The 20,019-nt window shown below is 45.2% G+C and overlaps 1 protein-coding gene across 1 annotated transcript in view; it reads left to right on the plus strand.

Annotated features, from left to right (window-relative positions):
• Nucleotides 1-234: 234 nt before the first annotated feature.
• sez6b (seizure related 6 homolog b) overlaps nt 235-20,019 on the plus strand; it is a 315,312-nt gene continuing 295,527 nt past the window's right edge. Inside the window, exon 1 of the mRNA XM_051665921.1 lies at nt 235-550. Within this exon, the coding sequence (XP_051521881.1) occupies nt 466-550 (85 nt within the window). The 5' untranslated portion in view covers nt 235-465. The remainder of the gene's footprint in view (nt 551-20,019) is intronic.

The raw sequence follows: 20,019 nt of genomic DNA on the forward strand, positions 1-20,019 counted from the left end.
ATTAATCAAAATAATACTTTGATATTGCAGAGCACAGTCGACGAATTCCTTCATTCGCCTCAATCAGTAGGCTAGTTAAAAATTAAATCCACGTTGTAATAATACTCGAGCCATTTAATCGAGGGCACTATTAGATTATGTACGGTACAAACTTTGCGCGAAGCCTGAAGTTGTTCCCGTTGTCGACGCTAGGAGCTGTCCGTGGTAATGAAACCACACTTCGTCAGTGTGAGAGGTGCTGACAGCACTCAGAGCGAGCGCAGAAATCTAACATTTTCTGCCTCTCCGTTCACAATTACAAATCTGATCAGTGCTCATCGTCTCGCGCAGCGACCTCGCTTCTTACGGCGCGTGCAGCGGAGGTCTCGCGACGAGAACGTTTGTGTTCTGCTTCTCTTTAATTATTCCGAAAGTGTTTTAATACAACAAGGACGCATTCTGTTAGAGGAACCCACTGCCGTGAGCATGTACTCGTCAAGAAATTACAAACCAAACATGGTCATTCTGACGCTGGCCGTATTTGTTTGTGTGGCGAACGCACGAGGGCAAGGTAAGAATTTATGTTTATGATTCTGTAATTTGGATATAGTTGTTTCGCTGTCCACGCGATTAGTGGAAGAGGGTACATGCAGCTCCAGAGAACCCGACGGTTAGATGATTTGAGCGCTAGACCGATTTGACATTCATTGTAATGTACATTGATTGTACATTTGTTGGTGGAGATGTGAGAAAGCAGATTTGTGTTTAGGAGATTGTTTAAGATATTTCACAAGTAGTTGGGTTTTAGACGAGCAGAAATGTATTCTCTCATCGTGCATTGCACAACAGATGGACTCTAAGTCACAAAGTCATTGGTGGAATTGTGACGAAGCACGCGCAGAGAATGGAAAGCACAGTCTGTAGCACTGTGTATTTCCTATTCACTCCATGCTCTTATACGTATACTATTTATTTATAGCATTTTATTTTGTTGATTGGAGTTAAAGCTGACATCTTTGCAGCTCTTGATTTCCTACCCCCCCACCCCCCCCGTAATGGGTGTAAATTCTCTCATTCAGTTTTAAGAATATAAAGTTGCAAAACATATTCCAGATTATTTTAGATTTATCTAATGAGTGGGCTATATTATCAATGTGCACATGTCTGACAAGGATGAAAACTTTCAGGTTCAACAGGTTTTGCTTTTTGAGATCACAGTGTGTTGAGAGTAAGGGCTATCATTTATTAGTCAGTGATTTAGAAGCGAAATATTTCAGATTAGGTCTGATTACCTCTATTTTTAAGGTGCATATTGCATTTTACTCAGAAAAGGAAGAAATTTCTGGGGTCAGGTTCAAGTCTTTTGTTTCTTTAGTAGACAGAAAATAGAGTAATCTCAGACTATACATGTTAAACATATAATCACCAAACATTTGGAATATAATTCTGATGCAGATGAAGTCAAATTCAGGTTTATTGTCATTTTAACACATTGCATATACCTTTAGACAATAATATATTCATGTTAAACAAGAGTATAAATACACAATAACAGAGCAGTTGAGGTGATTTGTTGTGTATATATATATAAACAACAGTTATTGCACATGATATAACAATCATTGCACATGTTGTTAGTGAGATAGAAAGCACACACTAACAGTTATTGCAAATAATTAGTTACTGTATACGTTGGAAGGACTCACACTCGCTGTGTGTTTTGTAAAGGCATGAATGTTGAAAAATTATATTTGTGTTATGTTAGAATATAAGCTTTAGACTTCTTTCATGCAAAACAAACACTTTTTTGGTCACCACACCTTTGCCAGGATAAAGTTCAGTGTGTGACATCTTTTCTGTTTTTTTGTCATTTAACTGAGGGGAGTGTAACAGTCTTGCCCATAATATTTAGGTTTTACTGTTGACGTTTCAATTTTTTTGTCTAGCAATTTGCATTAATGTTGAAGATGATGTTATCCCTTGTTAGAGCTGACAAATACAGGAATAATACAGAAAATATAGAACTAAATAATGAAATGCATATGTCATGCACATGTCCCTCAAAATAACCCTGAAACAGTCAACATCATTTTTCAGACACTGTCCATGTTGCACTTGATTTTCACTTTGTAAGCTGTTGTTCACCACCATCTTAGAACTCTGTTGTTTTTAGCTTTTGTCTTACGGCTTTTTGCCTTACTGTAAAAGCTCCCTTTTCCATCTGTGAGCAATACAAGGGATAATCCTGCATTATTTGTCAAGTGCTGCTCCACACAGTGCACAGCACCTAATGTTGGGTACCTTTTTCCTTAAAAAGAAAGAAAGAAAGAACAAAAATGTGATTACACATTAAAAAAAAAAAAAAAAAAAACAGAGGAGTGTGTGTCAATCAGATTACTTCATAGCTAGGCATGGCTCAAAATAACACTGTTTTATATTTATACATAATTTCCACTAAACATATCATGCAGTCTTTATGTTCTTATTTCAGGAATAGAATCTTTACACTTTTACTCCCCTGTCAACCGCTGCTGCAGCGGCACCTGCGAAGCAATCATCTCACAAGCCCCTCATCATTTGGGAAGAATCTTTCATTTGCAAATATGATATTCATCATAGTTTTAGCTGACAGCATTTAAATTATTCTTGGTAGTTGAGACTATTTGAATGAAACAGAGCTTTTCTGTTCTGGCTCTTGTCTCAGACGCTTCCAGTCTGTCTTTACTAATTGCATCTTGTGATGTATTGATTATGTATTGGTGAATAGAATGTTGACCTTTCACTTTGAGAGGTGTATTCAGTGTGTTCTGATCAGTCACCTTCAGGACGGGTGTGATGAGGCTGCAGGGTTGCACTCTGAATGGCTCTTACTTTGAAATGCACTCTGACTAATGCATAGCTCCATCATTCCACGCTGAGCACAGACAGCAGGCTAAAAGCATGGCCCACCACTCACAAATGGTTGATGAGCTATACAGTACAAGAAACCGAGGAAAGGTCAATGGGTCAATTTCTTTTGGGTCTGCGCTGTCCTACCATCATACAGTATACACAGATATAAATATGCATCTCCCTATCAGTCTACACATACACAAACACACACAGGTGAAGATAAATGTTCAAGGAATAGTTCCTACAAAAATGAAAATTATATAATTTACTCTCCCTCTTGTCATTACAAACTTGTTTGACATTCTTCCTTGGAATATGGAAGTCAATATTCACTTATAATCTTCCTCTCTGACATAGTTCTCATACTCAAACTCGTCACACAAAATTGGCAAATATAAACAGCAGGGGTGTAAAGTAATTGAGTAAAAATACTTAAGTATTATTTTTTGGGATTTGTATTTTACTCGAGTGCAATTTAAACAGAATATATGTACTTTTACTCAAAAGTACTCATTACATTTTTGCACATAATTTTCTTTTGTCTTACTGAACTGAATCTGCCTTTTCACTTCAACCGACAAACAAGAGATGACAGGCCAGAGGTCAGTAATTTCAAATGAAGTGTCACATGGCAGCTGTGTGGAGTTCTGCAGAAGCAGAATTTCATATTACTGTTGTTGTTGTTTTTAGGCAATTATTAATTATAATAACTATAAAACCAGCAATGATATTGATAATAATAATGATAATAAAAATTATGGAATCTGAGTTAATGTACAGTAAATTATGAATTTTATTGAATTCATCAATCTGCTCAACAGCAAGGTTTGGTAGCAAACCCCAGAAAACAATTCACAAAACCAACATTACTAACTTTCTTCAAAGCTTCATTTGAATATTTTTTTACTTTCTCTATGTCTCAAGGGGCTGGGTGCTCTGACATCACAATTCGTGAGTGCCTTCTCCCATGCAACGAACATTGTGTGACTGTGGCAACATTTCTGCCAAATAAAATTATGTAGTTAATTACACGTCTCAGGGCATTTCCGAAGTGAAATGTCCACTGTGTGGTGCTAACAGTGAGTGAAATTTTCTCCTGAACAGATCAGGTTTTTCAGGTTAATGTTCTATCGAGATTTAAATCAACAAAACCTACCTCCCTACCCTAAACCCCTAAAACTAAACCTAACCGATAGTGTCATAAAAGCAAATGTGAGATGAAAAACACAATTTCTGAAGCAACTACGTCATTTTGTGGTGCTTCTGTTACACTTATGGCTCACGTGTCGACTCGTGTGCTGTTCGGGACCCATACCCAGGTCCTTTGTTTTGCATATGCAACACTCTTTCAGTTGAGCTACCACGAAATTTGATCACACTAAAACAAGCTTGTAAATGAAGTTGGTTATGTAATGCAAATGTTAAAATGAGTCATGCACTATAGTAAAAGTTTTTAGATATCATAAGACAGAATCGTTTGAAGAACAGAGTGAAAACTAAGTGTTTATGAACTGATAATCTGCCATTTTACTCGTGATTTGAGTGAAAGGGGATTAAAGTCATTGATGTTTTAGCACCTCTGCTAAAACAATTTCTCCTGGTGTTCGTTACTGTCGTAACCTCACAGTCGATGTAGTGAAACTAGGGGTCGCTCTTGGGAGCCCCAAACACCACTGATCTTTGAGAAAAGGCCAATGGGAATTGGCGAGTGGAATTTGCATGCCACTCCCCCGGACATACGGGTATAAAAGAAGCTGGCTCGCAACCACTCATTCAGGTTTTGCGCTGAGGAGCCGAAACAGGGTCCCGGCCATTTCAGCGGGTAGTTCAGTATTGTGACAAGAAGGACACAACGTCTCATTCCCTTTATCAGGGAATGGAGGTTACAACAGTAACCAAGACGTTCCCTAACTGTCACTCACTCGACGTTGTGTCGATGTAGTGACACTAGGGGTCCCTATACGAAATGCCACAACTAGCTGAACTGTGTTACGTGGATTGGCGGTGCAGGTGCGGGCAAGCCACTGCATGCCTTGTAGCATGCGCACCCGGCCCTCACGTAACCTTCCCCAGTGCTCCACGAACGTCGTACAGATCCCCCCCCCACATCGAGGACAAGCCGACTGCCCATAATGGGGACAGGCCGCACCAACCGTGGCATCTTCTCTTCTTTTTTTCTCCCCAAAATTGAAAATCGTTCAACTGGGGCCATAAGCGTCCACGTCGGGGGGGGGGGGTTGTCCTTTCCCAAGGGAAAGACACTGCGGAGACCACACCCTGCCCGAAGGGGAGGTAATTGTGTGGAAATACGTCACATGGACTTACCGGCCAGCAGTATCGCATGTGGAGGAAGTCCCCATGGTAGGTCCTACCCAGAGGGGACAGAGCTCTACAAACACGGTGACCGGTGGCAGAGGGAACTGGAAGACATGGGTTTACCAACGGGGAAACCGTACCGCGGAATATACATCACATGGGCTTACTCACCCGCAACCACTGCATGTGGAGCACCTACCCCAGTACAGGGCCTGCTAGCACACGTACTGGGCCGGCATCCAATTTCTTTGCTGAATTCGCCTGCCACAGGGCTAAGGAGGAAGGACATCCAGGGTCCACAGTCTTGTGAACTCGGCTGGGGGGAAAAGCGCACGTCTTCCCCTCAAGGAGGGGAAAGTCACTGTACGCAAGCGGTACACCTGGCCAGTTGCCCCGCATACTTACCTGTTCGAACCTAACAACACATGGGTCAAAACTGGCTCAACCCGGAGATTGTAGAATCTCATGAAGGTATTGGGTGTTGCCAAGTAGATGCGCAAAGCACGCACCGGACAAGGCTGGGTCTGCCTCCTCCTGGGGCAGTGCTTGCAGGTTCACCACCTGATCCCTAAACGGGGTTGTGGGAACCTTGGGCACATAGCCCGTTCGGGGTCTCAGGATCACGTGAGAGTACGTCGGACCTAACTCCAGGCAGGAGTCGCTGACAGAGAATGCCTACAGTTCCCCAACCCTCTAGATGGATGTGAGCGCAGTCAGGAGGGCAGTCTTAATGAGAGCGCCTTTAGCTCAACTGACTCTAGGGGCACAAATGGGGCTCTCCGTAGGCCCCACAGGATCATAGAGAGATCCCAAGAGGGAATGAGGCGCGGCCTGGTAGGATTCAGCCTCCTCACACCTCTAAGGAACCTAATGAGCAGGTCGTGCTTCCCGAGGGACTTACCGTCTACTGCGTCGTGGTGCGCCTCTATAGTGGCCACATACACCTTCAAGATGGAGGGGGACAGCCGCCCCTCCAGCCTCTCCTGCAGGAAGGAAAGCACCAACCCGACTGCATATCTCTGGGGGTCTTCACGTCGGGACGAACACTACTTAGTGAACAAATGCTACTTCAAGGCATACAGGCACCTCGTAGAGGGAGCCCTGGCCTGAGTGATCGTGTCTACCACCGCCGGTGGTAGGCCACTTAGGTCTTCCACATCCCATCCATGGGCCAGACATGGAGATTCCAGAGGTCTGGTCACGGGTGCCAGATGGTGCCCCGTCCCTGAGAGAGGAGGTCCTCCCTCAGGGGAACTCACCAGGGAGGGTTTGTCGCGAGGAGTGTGAGCTCTGAGAACCAAGTCTGAGTGGGCCAGTAAGGTGCCACCAGGACGACCTGCTCCTCGTCCTCCCTGACCTTGCACAAAGTCTGTGCAAGCAGGCTCACTGGGGGAAACGCATACTTGTGCAGCCCCCAAGGCCAGCTGTGTGCCAGTGCGTCTGTGCTGAGGGGAGCCTCGGTCAGGGCATACCAGAGCGGGCAGTGGGAGGATTCCCGGGAAGCGAACAGGTCTACCTGCACTTGGCCGAAATGACTCCAAATCAGCTGGACCACCTGGGGGTGGAGTCTCCATTCTCCCCTGAGCGTGACCTGCTGGGATGTGAGTGGCTCGCAATGACTTGAGTCGCTGCTGGAGACGGTGGGCGAGATGTGACATGCGACGCAAGTGTAAGCTGCCTTGGCGGTATATATAGGCTACCATCGCTGTGTTGTCTGTCCAGACCAACAAGTGCTTGCCCTGTCCAGGAGCCTGCGGCTGCGTGCCCGTTGCACACGGTGCCCCGGCCTCGCTTGGAGATGTCTGTCATAACAACGACGCACCTGGACACTTGCACTAAGTGGACCCCTGCCCGCAGAAATGCAAGGTCCGTCCAAGGTCTGAACAAGTGGCGGCAGATCGGCGTGATGGCCACCCGATGTGTGCCGCGGTGCCATGCCCATCTCGGGACTCAAGTCTGAAGCCAGTGCTGGAGTGGTCTCATATGCATCAATCCGAGCAGCATGCCGGCCGATGAGGACGCCATATGCCCCAGGAGCCTCTGAAATTGTTTCAGTGGGACCGCCGTTCTCCGCCTGAATGACTTCAGGCAGTTCAGCACCGACTGCGTGCGCTCGCTTGTGAGGCGCGCAAATCATAGAGACTGAGCACACAGGGCAGCAGCATTCTCACCCTTCACCGAGGTGAAGCATACGCCACTGAACCCGGGCGGGTGCCTGGCAAACTGAATCACATAGCTGAGTCGGATGGTCCTGGCCGCCGCAGCGCTGTGCCTGCCGTGAATGTGCGGTGTCCGGCGATCGTAACAATGATGGCCGTAAACACTGGGTGTGTGACCCAGGGAATGAGGAAACTACTCTTTCTTTGAAAATCTGGGTACCGCAGTCCCTCAGAAATGCGGCAAACTGCACACAAAGGTGGGAGCCCAGTCCAGTCCGACTGGATCAGCCCGCTCTCCGATGCTGCGATCGAGAGTTCATCCTGTTCCCGAGCCCCGAATGAAACATCAAACTCTCCGTGGGGTGAGTCGCCTGTCTCATCCCAGAACTCGACCGGGGCAAATGAGCGTACTGGGGAATGGGAGGTCCGTGGGAGATTACCTGGCGGAACCACTCCCATTGGGTTCCCCAAATCGCCCCCAGTGCTAGCCGACACGGCCTCATACCCGTAGGTACAAGGACCAGGGTGGGGAGCAGCTGGAGTGGCTTTCAGAGAGTATGTCACGCGAGACTTTCGGCCAGAGAATATGGCCATGAATGTGAGCAGAGAGAAACCAGTCAATGCGTCTACCGGTTTACCGCGTGTATCCGCTTGTACGATAGCTTAGGGACAAAGCTGAGCTTTATCACGAAGCTATCTACTAGCCAAAAATGTGTGCGAGAATGTTTGTGAGGGGTCGCGTGTGTGTGTGTGTGTGTGGTTAGTACGAGAGAGAGAGAGAATAAAGTGATGGCCCCAAAGCCGATTTCGCGATCGTGGGAGAGAAAGCAGCTGTTAGTTTATCACTCAGAGATGCAGTGGACGGCTTGTAAACCATCCCGCAGTCTTTGATTCTTTAATGGATAAACTCAGTGTGCCGGTCTCACCCGCGATGGTGGAAATGCACAACAGTCCAATGTGGTTGGACTACAACACAGCAAATCTCATTTGTGATAATTAATACCTTGAGTATTATTATTATTAGCAATGAGCAGACTCGGCGATCCATAAACTGTACAAGCAATAACCTTGATACACAAGAATAACACACTATAATACTCTATCTCTGCCCAGACGTAAACCTCTTACTTGAATCGTATGAGGACGTAGAATGGACGTAGAACGTGACATACTCTCTGTCCTTTAACTCCGACTCAGTTCCTTGAGGCTCGGGTGATGACGGGAGGCCATTTCCTCGCTCTGTCGGCGGGCGGTACGGCTGCTGATTCTCGGCGGGCTGGTGGAGAAATAAGCGACGTCAACTTGATTGAAGATGGAAGAGAAATCTTTTATCTCTTCACTTCTGCAGGCAAACGGATGAAGATGCGGATTGCTCAGAAGTCTCCTTCGGATCCGTTAGAGTGTTCGGTGGAACACAGAGTAATCTCAACTCGTCCAGCGAGATGGAGATTGTATGGCCACAGTTTCAAGTCGGACGTTACTTCCTTGTGCCACGAGGCTACACCTGAGAGCAGTGATGAGCTGTGTCTACACACGGCGAGCAAAGTTGCTGGAAGCAAATCCCGGAAGCATCTCAGAGATATTTCTACTCCTGATGATGTCAAGGTTGAGGGGCGTTCTGTCGTGTGCCTCATCCAATAGGAGTTGAGAGTTCGATCCTTTAGTGAGCAAGGCTTCATGGGATTTGTAGTCTGTTTTGGACTCCCTTTGTTTGATTTTGGTTGCGGTTTTTATCAGTAAGATTTATGACTTTGTATGTGGGCCTCAGTTAGGTTTTACGACTGGGTTAGGCCTGCCTTTGTCTTCTATCTGAATACATGAGGCCCAACATTCCCCCCTTTGGTCTGAAGAGTTGGTTGTTGTCCAGCATCTTTAGAGCAACTGAAGGGCCGAACAGTTCTTGTCGGTTCACAGTAACCTGTGGGTTACGCCATCCATGTATTCCTGATAGGAAAGAAAGCGGTTGCACTGTCCATACAGTTCATTACAGTTCACAGAGGCTTTATCGTCTGGACAGGGATTGAGGCACATCTGGGCATAGAACTTCTAGCTAAATCTAAACTACATTCATCACACATAAACATTTCAAGTTATTGGAAGGCACAGCATTAACCGTAACACAATCCTTTGTTGTTCTTTGGTCATAACACAAAATCAAAGTAAAACCTGACATTGGTTACTAGGAACAAAATGTTAGAGGAAAGGAGGGTTAAAGGTTAAAAGGCTTATCCATGGAAATTATTGGGGTTAACCTGTGGGATGGGCTCAGACTGGGGTGTAAAACGCGGCTGTATGAGAAGGAGGGAGTCCAGTCTGGCCTGTAGGTGTTGAATGTACCTGTACATGGCGTGTGCAATAATTGCGATAATCCAACCACTAATGAGGAGCCAGAGGGCAACCAAACTGATAGGGTGTTCTTGGTAAGATGACGATCTGCTTATGTGACTAGGAAATATAGTGGTGAAGCCAATCAGTTTGAGACTGAACTTCACTAATTTCGTCCCTTCAGCCTGAAGCTGCTGTTGAAGGGTGTCATCAATGGTGAGGTTGTGACCTCTAAATGCATCCATGATCTCAATTTCTGCATCATGTTTGTCGACGTTGAGATGATGGAGGATAGTATCGTCAATGTGCACAGTGGCTCCTTGGAGAACCATTAAGAACACCGTTTGGTTTGGTAGTGTTAGTTTAATGGCTGTATCATGGCGGTTGTATAACATTGGGACTTCGGTGGCTGGTGTGTTAACGAGCCAGCGATTGCCTGCTCGCTCTACCCTTGTCTCTGTTCCTTCATCTTTGATGGACATGCTAACTTGACACTTGTTCAGGGAATTCAGCTCTTAGGCCGCAGAGGTAGTTAGTCTCCTCTCTAACAAAGGGTTGTGTTTGGACAAACTCAATGAATGTCCTTTGTCTTGGTACACATGTTTAAGTTAGGGATAAGGTAGAGTGAGGGGTCCTCATCATGGTAGGCGAGTGTTGGTGGTGGGACTTTAGTCTGTATATATTCTGCCTATGACGGTAGATTGAGGATAAATCCTATTTCGAGGTTCTGAGGATTTACATGGATTGGAATTGCACTGTCAAAACTAGATGCCAGGTGTATCTGTGAAGGCTGCACAATGGAGGTAGTAGCAGATCTAAGGCTTTGTTCGACAAGGTCTAGGAAGACCAGGTAAGCTGGTATCCTTCCACCACACAGACTGTTGACTGAGGAGCTAATTTCCCTGATGAGGTCCTGCATTAGATCTCTAACGATTCACACATAAGTTGTCTTCTCTGACAAAGTCCCTAAAGCATGCAAAGTGTTTTTGATAAGAGTGCAAATTAACAGTGACTATAGTACCCTGAAGGGTTTTACCCAGGCCCTGTAATTGTTCTTGTTGGAGTCGTCGTCCCTGCTGGATTTTTGGATGATGGCGACTTGTCCATCTGAAGCTGGCAAACTGTTTTCTGGACCAAGTGGTCTCAGTATGTCAACCTGAGCCCACATGTCCACGTTGGCAGTCAAATGAGCGGAGCCAATCGGTTCAGTAGGTCCTGGCCATCTAACAGTGGTTCCGTATTAATGGGACATATGTAAACAGGGTCTGTTAGCATCATCCCTTGAAAGGTGTCAATCCAGGCCCGTTTTGTGATAGATGACTATCTTGCGTGTAGCTTGTGATGCTTACGTTGCAGGTCTCTGTCTATAACGGTTTGCCAAGGGAGAGCTTTGCTCTAGCCAACTCTGCGAAGGTGTTGGAACCCATTAAACTTATTTCAGAACCAGTGTCGAGTAGTGCGTGGGAGCTGAATGACCCATGTGTCAGGCGTTGCCCTTACGGTACAGATCGCCCAAGAAGGTCAGAAAAGGAGGGTGTGGCATGTTAGGAGTGACTGTTTTGGGGAGCAACTTGGACCCTGTTCCCCTTTCCCGACCTGCAAAGTAAACTTTGGCGTTAACGGGAGGGGATACATCGTTTAGTCATACTGACAGGGTTTTGGCACCATGATCCTTTGAGGAGTTCGACGGACCTGGTGAACAACGGAGCACGTCAAGCTTCGTTACTGACTCAGTCAAGCATCTCCTTATATCCTCCATTTCCTTTCTCAAATCTTGTTCTCTGAGGGGGTTTGAAACCTTTTCTACCCACCCACCTTCTTGTTTGGGTTTTCGTTCGAACCGCGCCTTTCCTTTCGGTCGGCGAACGTTTTGTCGTTTAGGCCTGCCGTGACCCTGGGGGTGTGTCTGGTTACCACCCCCCTGGTTCTGTTGCCTACCCTGCTGGCGAGGTGATCGGCGCCTCTGGGGTCCTGTTCTAGCATTCACCTAAACGCAAGGCATTTCGTTGCTTTCAAGCGCTAGGTCTGCATATTCTGAGGCTTGGATCCCCAGGACTCTGGTGTTGCCTTTGTGCCCTCGGGCAGGGCGCATGTGTGTCTCCCATGCCAGTTGCGCGTTACCTTCTGATTTCCTGCATGGTGGGGTTGCCCATTCTGCAGTGCATCGTGACGTCATATCACACGCACTCGTGGAGGTTGTGAAGGAAGAGAGATTCCTCCAGACCTGATGTGTTACTTCCTTGGAAGTACGTGGTTCTCAGGCATCTGTAATACTCACGTGGAGGCTTGAGCCTCTTCTGGGTGATGGCGAAAGCAGCTATGGTAGCGGAGGCTTCGTCGATATACAGCGAATACTCCTCGCGTAGGATTTTACACAGAGCTGAGTAGCGGTTTCGAGTACCAGTCGGTAGCGTTTTCATGAACGCATGGACACTCCTTACTGTGGTCTTCCATATAAGCTTGAGTTTTTCATGCGATGAAGCATAAGGCAAGTCAACCAGGCAGTGCTCAATTTCTCTCAGATAATTGTCGATGTTTGAATCTCAATTACTTGGGTCAAAGCGCTGTATGTCCCCTGCGAGGGACTCGAGTTGTCGGATGCGCAAGCATTGGTGGCGGTATGACCACGGGTCATCCGAGTCATCCGAAACACCATAGTCACTCGGATCACTATAGCGATGAGGACGACTTCCTCCCCTTCGTGGTGGGGAAGGAGTCCAGTCAGTGCGTACAGCTCCCTGGCTAATGGGATCTTCGAGCCACTTACACCACTCTGGGCTTGAAAATAATTGTACCCCCTCCGTGGTGTGGAATCAGTCAGTTTGAAACGCAAGGTAGCTTGACTGAAAACTGACTGGGGGGGGTATAGCTGTAAGGAGGGGCACCTGCATCCAACCAGTGGGCCGCTGGAGGAGCTTGAAAGGTGTCTTGGAGGACGAAGTCAGAGACTGTACCACTAGAGGCAGCTCGGCTCCTAGCGTGTGTCCCTGGGTTTCTCAGGGGAACATTTCTACGTGTAGCGCTAAAGAGGGGGCCCTCTTCTATGTCAGATGTTGTGCTGTGCATTTCAGCTGCACTTACCTGATCTGACTCTACTCTTAACTGGGCAGCTTGAAGCTGCCTGCGCAGGGTTTCGTTTTCCTCCTGCATCCAGGCATTATCTTCCTGTGCCTGGACTTTCTCAGCTTGGGTGCAGAGAGAGATATGGAGGACAGCAGCGACCACATCTTGCAGTGCTGGGTCAACTAACCTCTGTGAAGCTTCAGCTCCAGTCACGCGGGGCGATTGGTGATTCATTTTACTAGGGCAGTAAAAATTCTTGCGACACAGTGGCTCTGATAGCTTGTTTTACAGTTTCTATAATGCTGACACGAACGCACAGGTGAGAGGCTTTGACCTGTGGCTTACGGCTACTGTTATGTAATGTGCAAATTTCACTGCGTTCTCTCTTTGGTGGACGTCAATGAGGTGACTTGGCACCTCTCTGTAACATCTAGGTGAAAGCGTTAGTAGTTAAATAACAACAACAGCAGGCTTTGAGTGACTATAGTAAACTTACCAACCCCTAATTCACTCTTAAGAGCACTTTCACACCACACTGGCTTATGCATGGCAAGTTGTGAGAGAAGTCAACTGTCAAACAGAACCAAACTTTGAAGTAATGATTCAAGTTATTACTTTGGATTCTTATGCATACACACTGTGACAAACTGGCACGTAGGATTTCTCACACGGGGCACCAATTAATATGTAGGGCTTTACTGGTTGTTTAGATCAGTGTTACTATCAGAAATAATTGGTAATTATTTCTTTAGTTATTAATTAATATTTAAATTAAATAATAGAGTCTAACTCATTAAAATCTCATATGGGGCTCCAGTAAATGTAGTGCGCTACGTTTAGGAGCGGGTTTGGTTATTAGCAATAATTAATAATTATCAAAGGTAATTATTAATTATTAAAATCAATAGAACATTGATCAATTTTAATGAGTTAGATTATATTATTTAATTTAAATATGAATTAATAACTAAAGAAATAATGACCAATTATTTCTGATAGTAACACTGATCTAAACAACCAGTAAAGCCCTACAGTGGGAAGCACCATCACGCTTCCCCTCCCCCCCACTTTACATACTCCCACACACGTGGACACACATACATATATGCATTACGCACACACTTACTCGAGAGCGAAAAACTGAGCCGACATGTCAGCGCACACCTGCATCTCACTCAGTATGTTTGAAAACAGTTGTTAAGGTTTACTAGATTAGTTTCCTCATTAGGTCATAGTATACTCTCACACAAGTATGCTGTACAGTAGTATGCCAGAATGGTCTGAGAGCCAAATAAGTAACACAATACAGTTGTCTGTGCTGTCTCTTCTCTGGGAGTGTATACGGCTTGAATCCCAGGTATCTACTGAGAGAGTGTCAGTTATGGGTCGACTTAACCACCTTCCAAGACAAGCCAACTCAGATCAGTCCTGGTTCGCTTAGCATTCACACTGGCATTTTTAACACCGAACCTAAAGATATAAAACAAAAGGCATCAGGAAAAAGTCACAACCTGATTGGACAGCTTTTATGACGTATTTTTGCGATGGAACTTGCCGAACATCCAAAACAAAGCTGGTTGCTGGGCGAAATGCGCTCGTTAGATTTATTTATGTATATATGGTGGTATTTTTACCAGCTGAGAACAAACAAAGAGCTAATCAAATGTGTAAAGGAGTCAAAACAGCACCAGGAATTCATCCGTTGCACACACAAATGAAGATATGCTGTAAGGATGGCCGACGGTGGTTCCGATGCCTGTACTGAACTGTAATGGGCAACATAGCTCCTGTGATGAGAAGAACCAGGTATGCTTGAGGTCAGTATTAGGCAAATTACTTCCTGTTTTTGGTCCGTTTAGACGTCTTTGGTCCATGTTGCGTTCATATCAATCGAACTGCACCAGAGTTCGTTTGGAAGCGGACCGAGACCTCACTCTTGTTCAAATGAACCGCACTAACAGAACAATCGCACCAGAGTTCGTTTTAATCGAACCAATCCTGCCAAGTGTGAACACACCCTTAGGATCAAGCAATATCACTCAATCAGCAATACATCAGTGCCCCCTTTCTCCTTTGTGTTGGGCTGGGCAGTGTTGGATAAGAAGCATAGAAGGGGGAGTGATTGTCTGCTTGACCTCTTCACCCCCCCCACACGCATTCACTCAGCTGCGGCTTTGCAGGGGCTACGAGATTCAACCTCTGGTCTCCTTGTCTTTATTACGGCCCTGATAAATGAGTCGGGCATGGGGCTGGATGGCCTCCCACAGCCACACTGGCAGGCCTGCCACTTCAGTAATGTTGACGAATGGTCAGCTGGGATACTGCTCATCAGACAGTACTGCTGAGAGAAATCTGGATGCTGCCAGGGTGCCCCCTCCTCCCACTGTCAGCACAACTGGCACGCTCAGGCTCATACATATGCTCTGAAGGTCCTACCTTTACAAATCTTAAAGGGTTAGTTCAAGTTTAAATTCTATTATCATGTACTAAAGTTTATGTTGTTCAACTTTTATGACTTTTTAAGCTCAGTCACCATTCACTTTCATTGCATTATTTCCAACCTGGTCTCATAAAATCATGTTTCTACTGTAAAGGTATCTTTATCCTCATGCAACCCCATGTACACATGCGTGGATGTTGTATTTTGACTTCGCTATATACAACGCATAAATTACATGAATTTAAATTGACTGATCTCCGTTCAGAAGACTGTGTGCTGTCAGTCAAGGGTTAAACTTTCTACTTACAGACTACAACATGGCGCCGATCACGGCAGAGTTTGTCTTCAGGAGAAACACTAATAAAACTATATCTGGTAAGAAACCTAATTAAGGTTTTACATGGAAACCTGTTTGAGTCAAAAGATTAGAGTCTCTAGTTTCATCTTATATGTCATTTCTTAAATTTGAGCAATTTATTGCGAAACGCCATGCGGCTTAACACAAAGTACAGTTTAGTGCATTTTTTCCTTAGAAATCCTATATTCACTGTGCATTATCACATTAAGAATCAATTGGTTCATCCAAAAGTTGAAAAATGTTGTTTTCAGGGGCTTTATATGAAGTTAGGATGAAAATATGGTGCATTTCGAACTGTTCTGAGACCAGTACAGACAGACAGCACACTGGAGGTTAAGTCATTCACTAAATAGGGAGCAAGGGAGCACCCTGAAGCTTTTCTATGAGGCTACATTTACATTTATTCAATTGGCAGATGCTTTTATCCAAAGTGACTTACAAAAGAGGAATAATACATCATAAGTGATTCATCTTGCATTACAAAGTTTCACTAGCATCAGAATAGTAGTAACCAAGACAGATTAGAGTGCAACAAGAATATACAAATATATGGCCGTTTTATTTTATTTATTTTTTTGCGGGACATTGGCATTAAGGGGATCTGCCAATAACCGTTTGTCAAATCTGGTGTCAAATAAAAATGAGCTGTGCCCAACTGATTGAGCAACTCATCAATTTGAGGCATTAGGTATGCTTACAATTTAAACACCGCATTGACTTTTCTATAATCCACATGGAACCGTACTGACCCGTCGCTCTTAGTGACTAGAACAACCAGGCTGGACTAATCACTGTGGGATTCTTCTATTAATCCCAAATCGAGCATTGCATCCAGTTATTCCCAAACTACTTTTTTCTTGTGCTCGGGCAGTCGGTAGGGACAGCTACGTACCACTAACATGGGCGCAGTCTCAATGTGGTGCTGAATGAGGTTTGTATGACCAGCCAGAGGGGAGAACACATCTGCAAATTCCTTTTGCAACCTGGCAACCTCTGTGACTTGCGACGGTGAGAGGTGGTCCCCACAAGTGACTGGGGTGACATGATTGGCTTTTAAGTTCACCTCCGGCCTGAGCTCTGCCCTCTCCGGAACCACCATTTCCAACATCACAGGGACCACCTCCCTCCATAATTTCAGCAGGTTGAGATGGTATATTTGATGTGTCACCTCTATCTGTTTGCCTTACCTCATAATTGAGATCTCCTACACGTCGTGTGACCTCAAAGGGCCCTTGCCACTTGGCAAGTAATTTAGAGCTCAACGTTGGGAGTAATACAAGCACTTTACGCTTTGGCGCTCTTAAGCTTGGAGTAAATTATCCTGTGTTAGTTGACCCAAAGTGTGGAGTTTTGCTCTTAGATCAAGAACGTACTGAATTTCATTTTTGCTGTTTGAAGGTCCCTCCTCCCAAGCTTCCCGCATGATGACGAGCACACCACGCAGTCACCGCCCATACAGCAGCTTGAATGGGGAAAACACTGTGGAGGCTTGTGGGACCTCTGAAACTGCAAATAACAGGGGATTGAGCCACTTGCCAATTTCTGGCATCCTCATGTACAAACTTACGGGTTTTATTAAACTGTTCCACCAACCCGTCTGTCCGTGGGTAGTAAACATTGGTGTGAATCGATTTAATACCCAACAATTCGTATAGTTCATGTAGTGTTCATGACATGAACATAGTGCTCTGATCAGTGAGGATTTCTTTCAGAATCCCCACTCGGGAGAACACCATGTGCTGAGATGTTGTGCATAGGCACTGCTTCTGGATATCGCATTGCATAGTCCACCAGAACCAATACAAAGCGATGTCCGCATGCCGTCCACTCTAATGGCCCGATGAGGTCCATGCAATTCTTTCGAAGGGGACCTTGATTAACGGAAAGGGGTGCAACGGCGCTCTTGGGGTGGCCGGTGGATTCACTAGCTGACATTCACGGCATGCCGCACACCACCTGCTAGCATTCCTGCAAATGCCCGGGCCAATAGAAATGGGCCATTAGTCGGTTCAGTGTCTTTTCCTGCCCTAAGTGACACGCCATTGAATTATAATGAACCATCTGGAATAACAGTTCCCAACAGCTCCGTGGTATTAACAATTGGGTTGCATCCTCTTTTGTCTGAACATTCTGCGTCATTCGATACAACCGTTCTTTCATAACAGCGAAATACGGATATGAAAGTGTGATGTTTGGCTGGAGCTGTTGACCTTCAATAACTTTCACTTGGTCAAGGGCATGCCTAAGGGTTTCTTCTCTCGACTGCTCCAGAGGAAAGTCCCCTTTAGCGACGCCGGGCGGTGGCACTGGACCCACTCCGCCATTCCTTTCGGCAGACGATGGATAAGCTGTTCCAGCACCACAAGATCGATGACTCCCTCGGCATTGCGGTCCTCAGCCAGCAGCCACTCATGGCAGGTGTCCCGGAGCTGTTGAGTGAAGGCAAACATTTGGCCATGAAAGTCCATCTTCATCGAGCAGAAGTGTTGTCAGTGCTGTTCAGGGCTATGACAGACCTGCTGCAGGATAGTCTTCCTCAGATCGTTGTACACCAACACAAGGTTGGTCTTTATATGTCACTCAAAAAATAGCTTTTCAGCTTCCACACAAACAAACAACTTCTGCAGTTGAAGCATGACTCTCTCCCCTCGCCTCTGGCATGGTTCCTCCTTATATTGCTCTCCCCAGTGCTTACTGCAATCAGAAACAGGTGTTATACAGTATAGCGCTCAGGTGTGTGCACCCTTACCTCTTTCTCTCTCTCGAGATGAATGCTCGACCATGCCCGTGCCGCCACATATATATATATATATATATATATATATATATATATATATATATATATATATATATACTGTATATTGCCACTCGGCCCGCTCCCAGTCTAGACATTATGTTTGCTCTTGACCTGAATATGCCATAGTCTATATTCTCTTCTAATTATTCTTCATGCTGTTTTGTAGTGCAACACACACACACAGTCATACGCACACATACAAAAGCGTCTGACTAAAGAAGGAATCATGTTTTTCCTATTTTTTCTGTTTTCTCAATAAGCCCTGATAAAAATGGGAGACCTCGCTGTGGCGCTCTCATCCTTTAACCCAGAGTGCTTATATGTTTGTCTTTATGGCCTGCTTTAATCACTAGCCTTGGCAGGAGCGCAGGGTGTAATAGTGCTTTATGTGCTTGTCCTGCCCCTTCCATAATTTAGCCTGCCCCGGTTTTTTAAATCACATTCTAAAGCATTCTAGGAAGCACATTATGGTTTACAATTTAATTTAGTCTTGTCCTTCTTCAGAAAATGTGGGTAGAAATTCGTGATGAGAGCATGTTTCATAGATTAAACCTCTTATTTAATAAATCCAGAGTCTCGTCATAGCTGATTGAATTCCCAGCTCCCCTCCCCTCCCCCTATAGACACACACACCGTTCTGTGTTATGAAAAAAATGGGAATTGGAGCCGATGCTGACAGATTTTTAATCATTTAGATAAATTACTTTTAAATAGCTTTAAGAGTGTTGTTAGATATCATGTTAAATATTAGTAGGTGAGTAAATTACATTTTGTGGCATCATATGGTGTACAGAAAAGTCTGAAAAATGCACATTGCAAACACGTACAGATACTTCAGTTTGTGTAATATCCGGCATTTTCTCTCTGTTTGAGGAGAAGTGACCTTTGAGTGTGTTTAGGCTTTAGAGGTATGTCTGCTGTTCCAGACCAAGCTGAAGGGCCCGTAAATGTTTTGAGCTGCTGATAAACGACAAACTCCCTCTATCCCTCCCCCTCTCTCTCTGCTTGTCTCCTCTGCCGAGGAAAAGCAATTTGCTCTGGGTGATCCGATGCAATCAGTTTTGCTTCATGGCTTTTGAAAAAAAGTGAGAAAAAAGAAAATAAACAGAACGAAAAAACTTGCGAGAGGACATCATTATTAATTAAACCGCATTCTCCCGAGTTCTGATGATCGTGTGCACAAACTAAAAATATTCAACACCTGTTTTTTGATTTCCAGTGATTAACCTATTGCAGTGTACCTCAGACTCTTGTCAAGAGCAATTCAGTTCATGTAGACCCTTCTTAAACTCTCCTTTTGAAACAACTTGCTTGAAAATGAGTGTTATTGTGCCTGTGCCTCTGCCCCTCCTTTAGGACAGAAGTTGTGAATCAGTCTTTGACAGTTCCCAGGTGCTGAGGGGCTGGTAAAGCTTTATTATGCTCTCTCTCTCTCTGCCAAAACAGTCTCTGAGGCATGCCTGCTGTTTCCACAGTCTTGTGAAGTGTGGATCCCAATCATTTTTTTTACAAAGTGCTGTTTCTCTTGGCTTGTGTTCATTCTCTTCACAAGCCCTTTTCCATTTTGCTATGTGTATATATGCCTTTTCCCCTCTCGTGCTCCCTGCTCATCTCACTCAATAGCTCGTCTGATGTGCTAAACATCTGCAACGCTCAAAAGCACCTGCTTGCCCGCTCAGCCTCTATATTC

The sequence above is a fragment of the Myxocyprinus asiaticus genome, chromosome 31, assembly GCF_019703515.2.
Source record: "Myxocyprinus asiaticus isolate MX2 ecotype Aquarium Trade chromosome 31, UBuf_Myxa_2, whole genome shotgun sequence".
NCBI classification, from domain to species: domain Eukaryota; kingdom Metazoa; phylum Chordata; class Actinopteri; order Cypriniformes; family Catostomidae; genus Myxocyprinus; species Myxocyprinus asiaticus.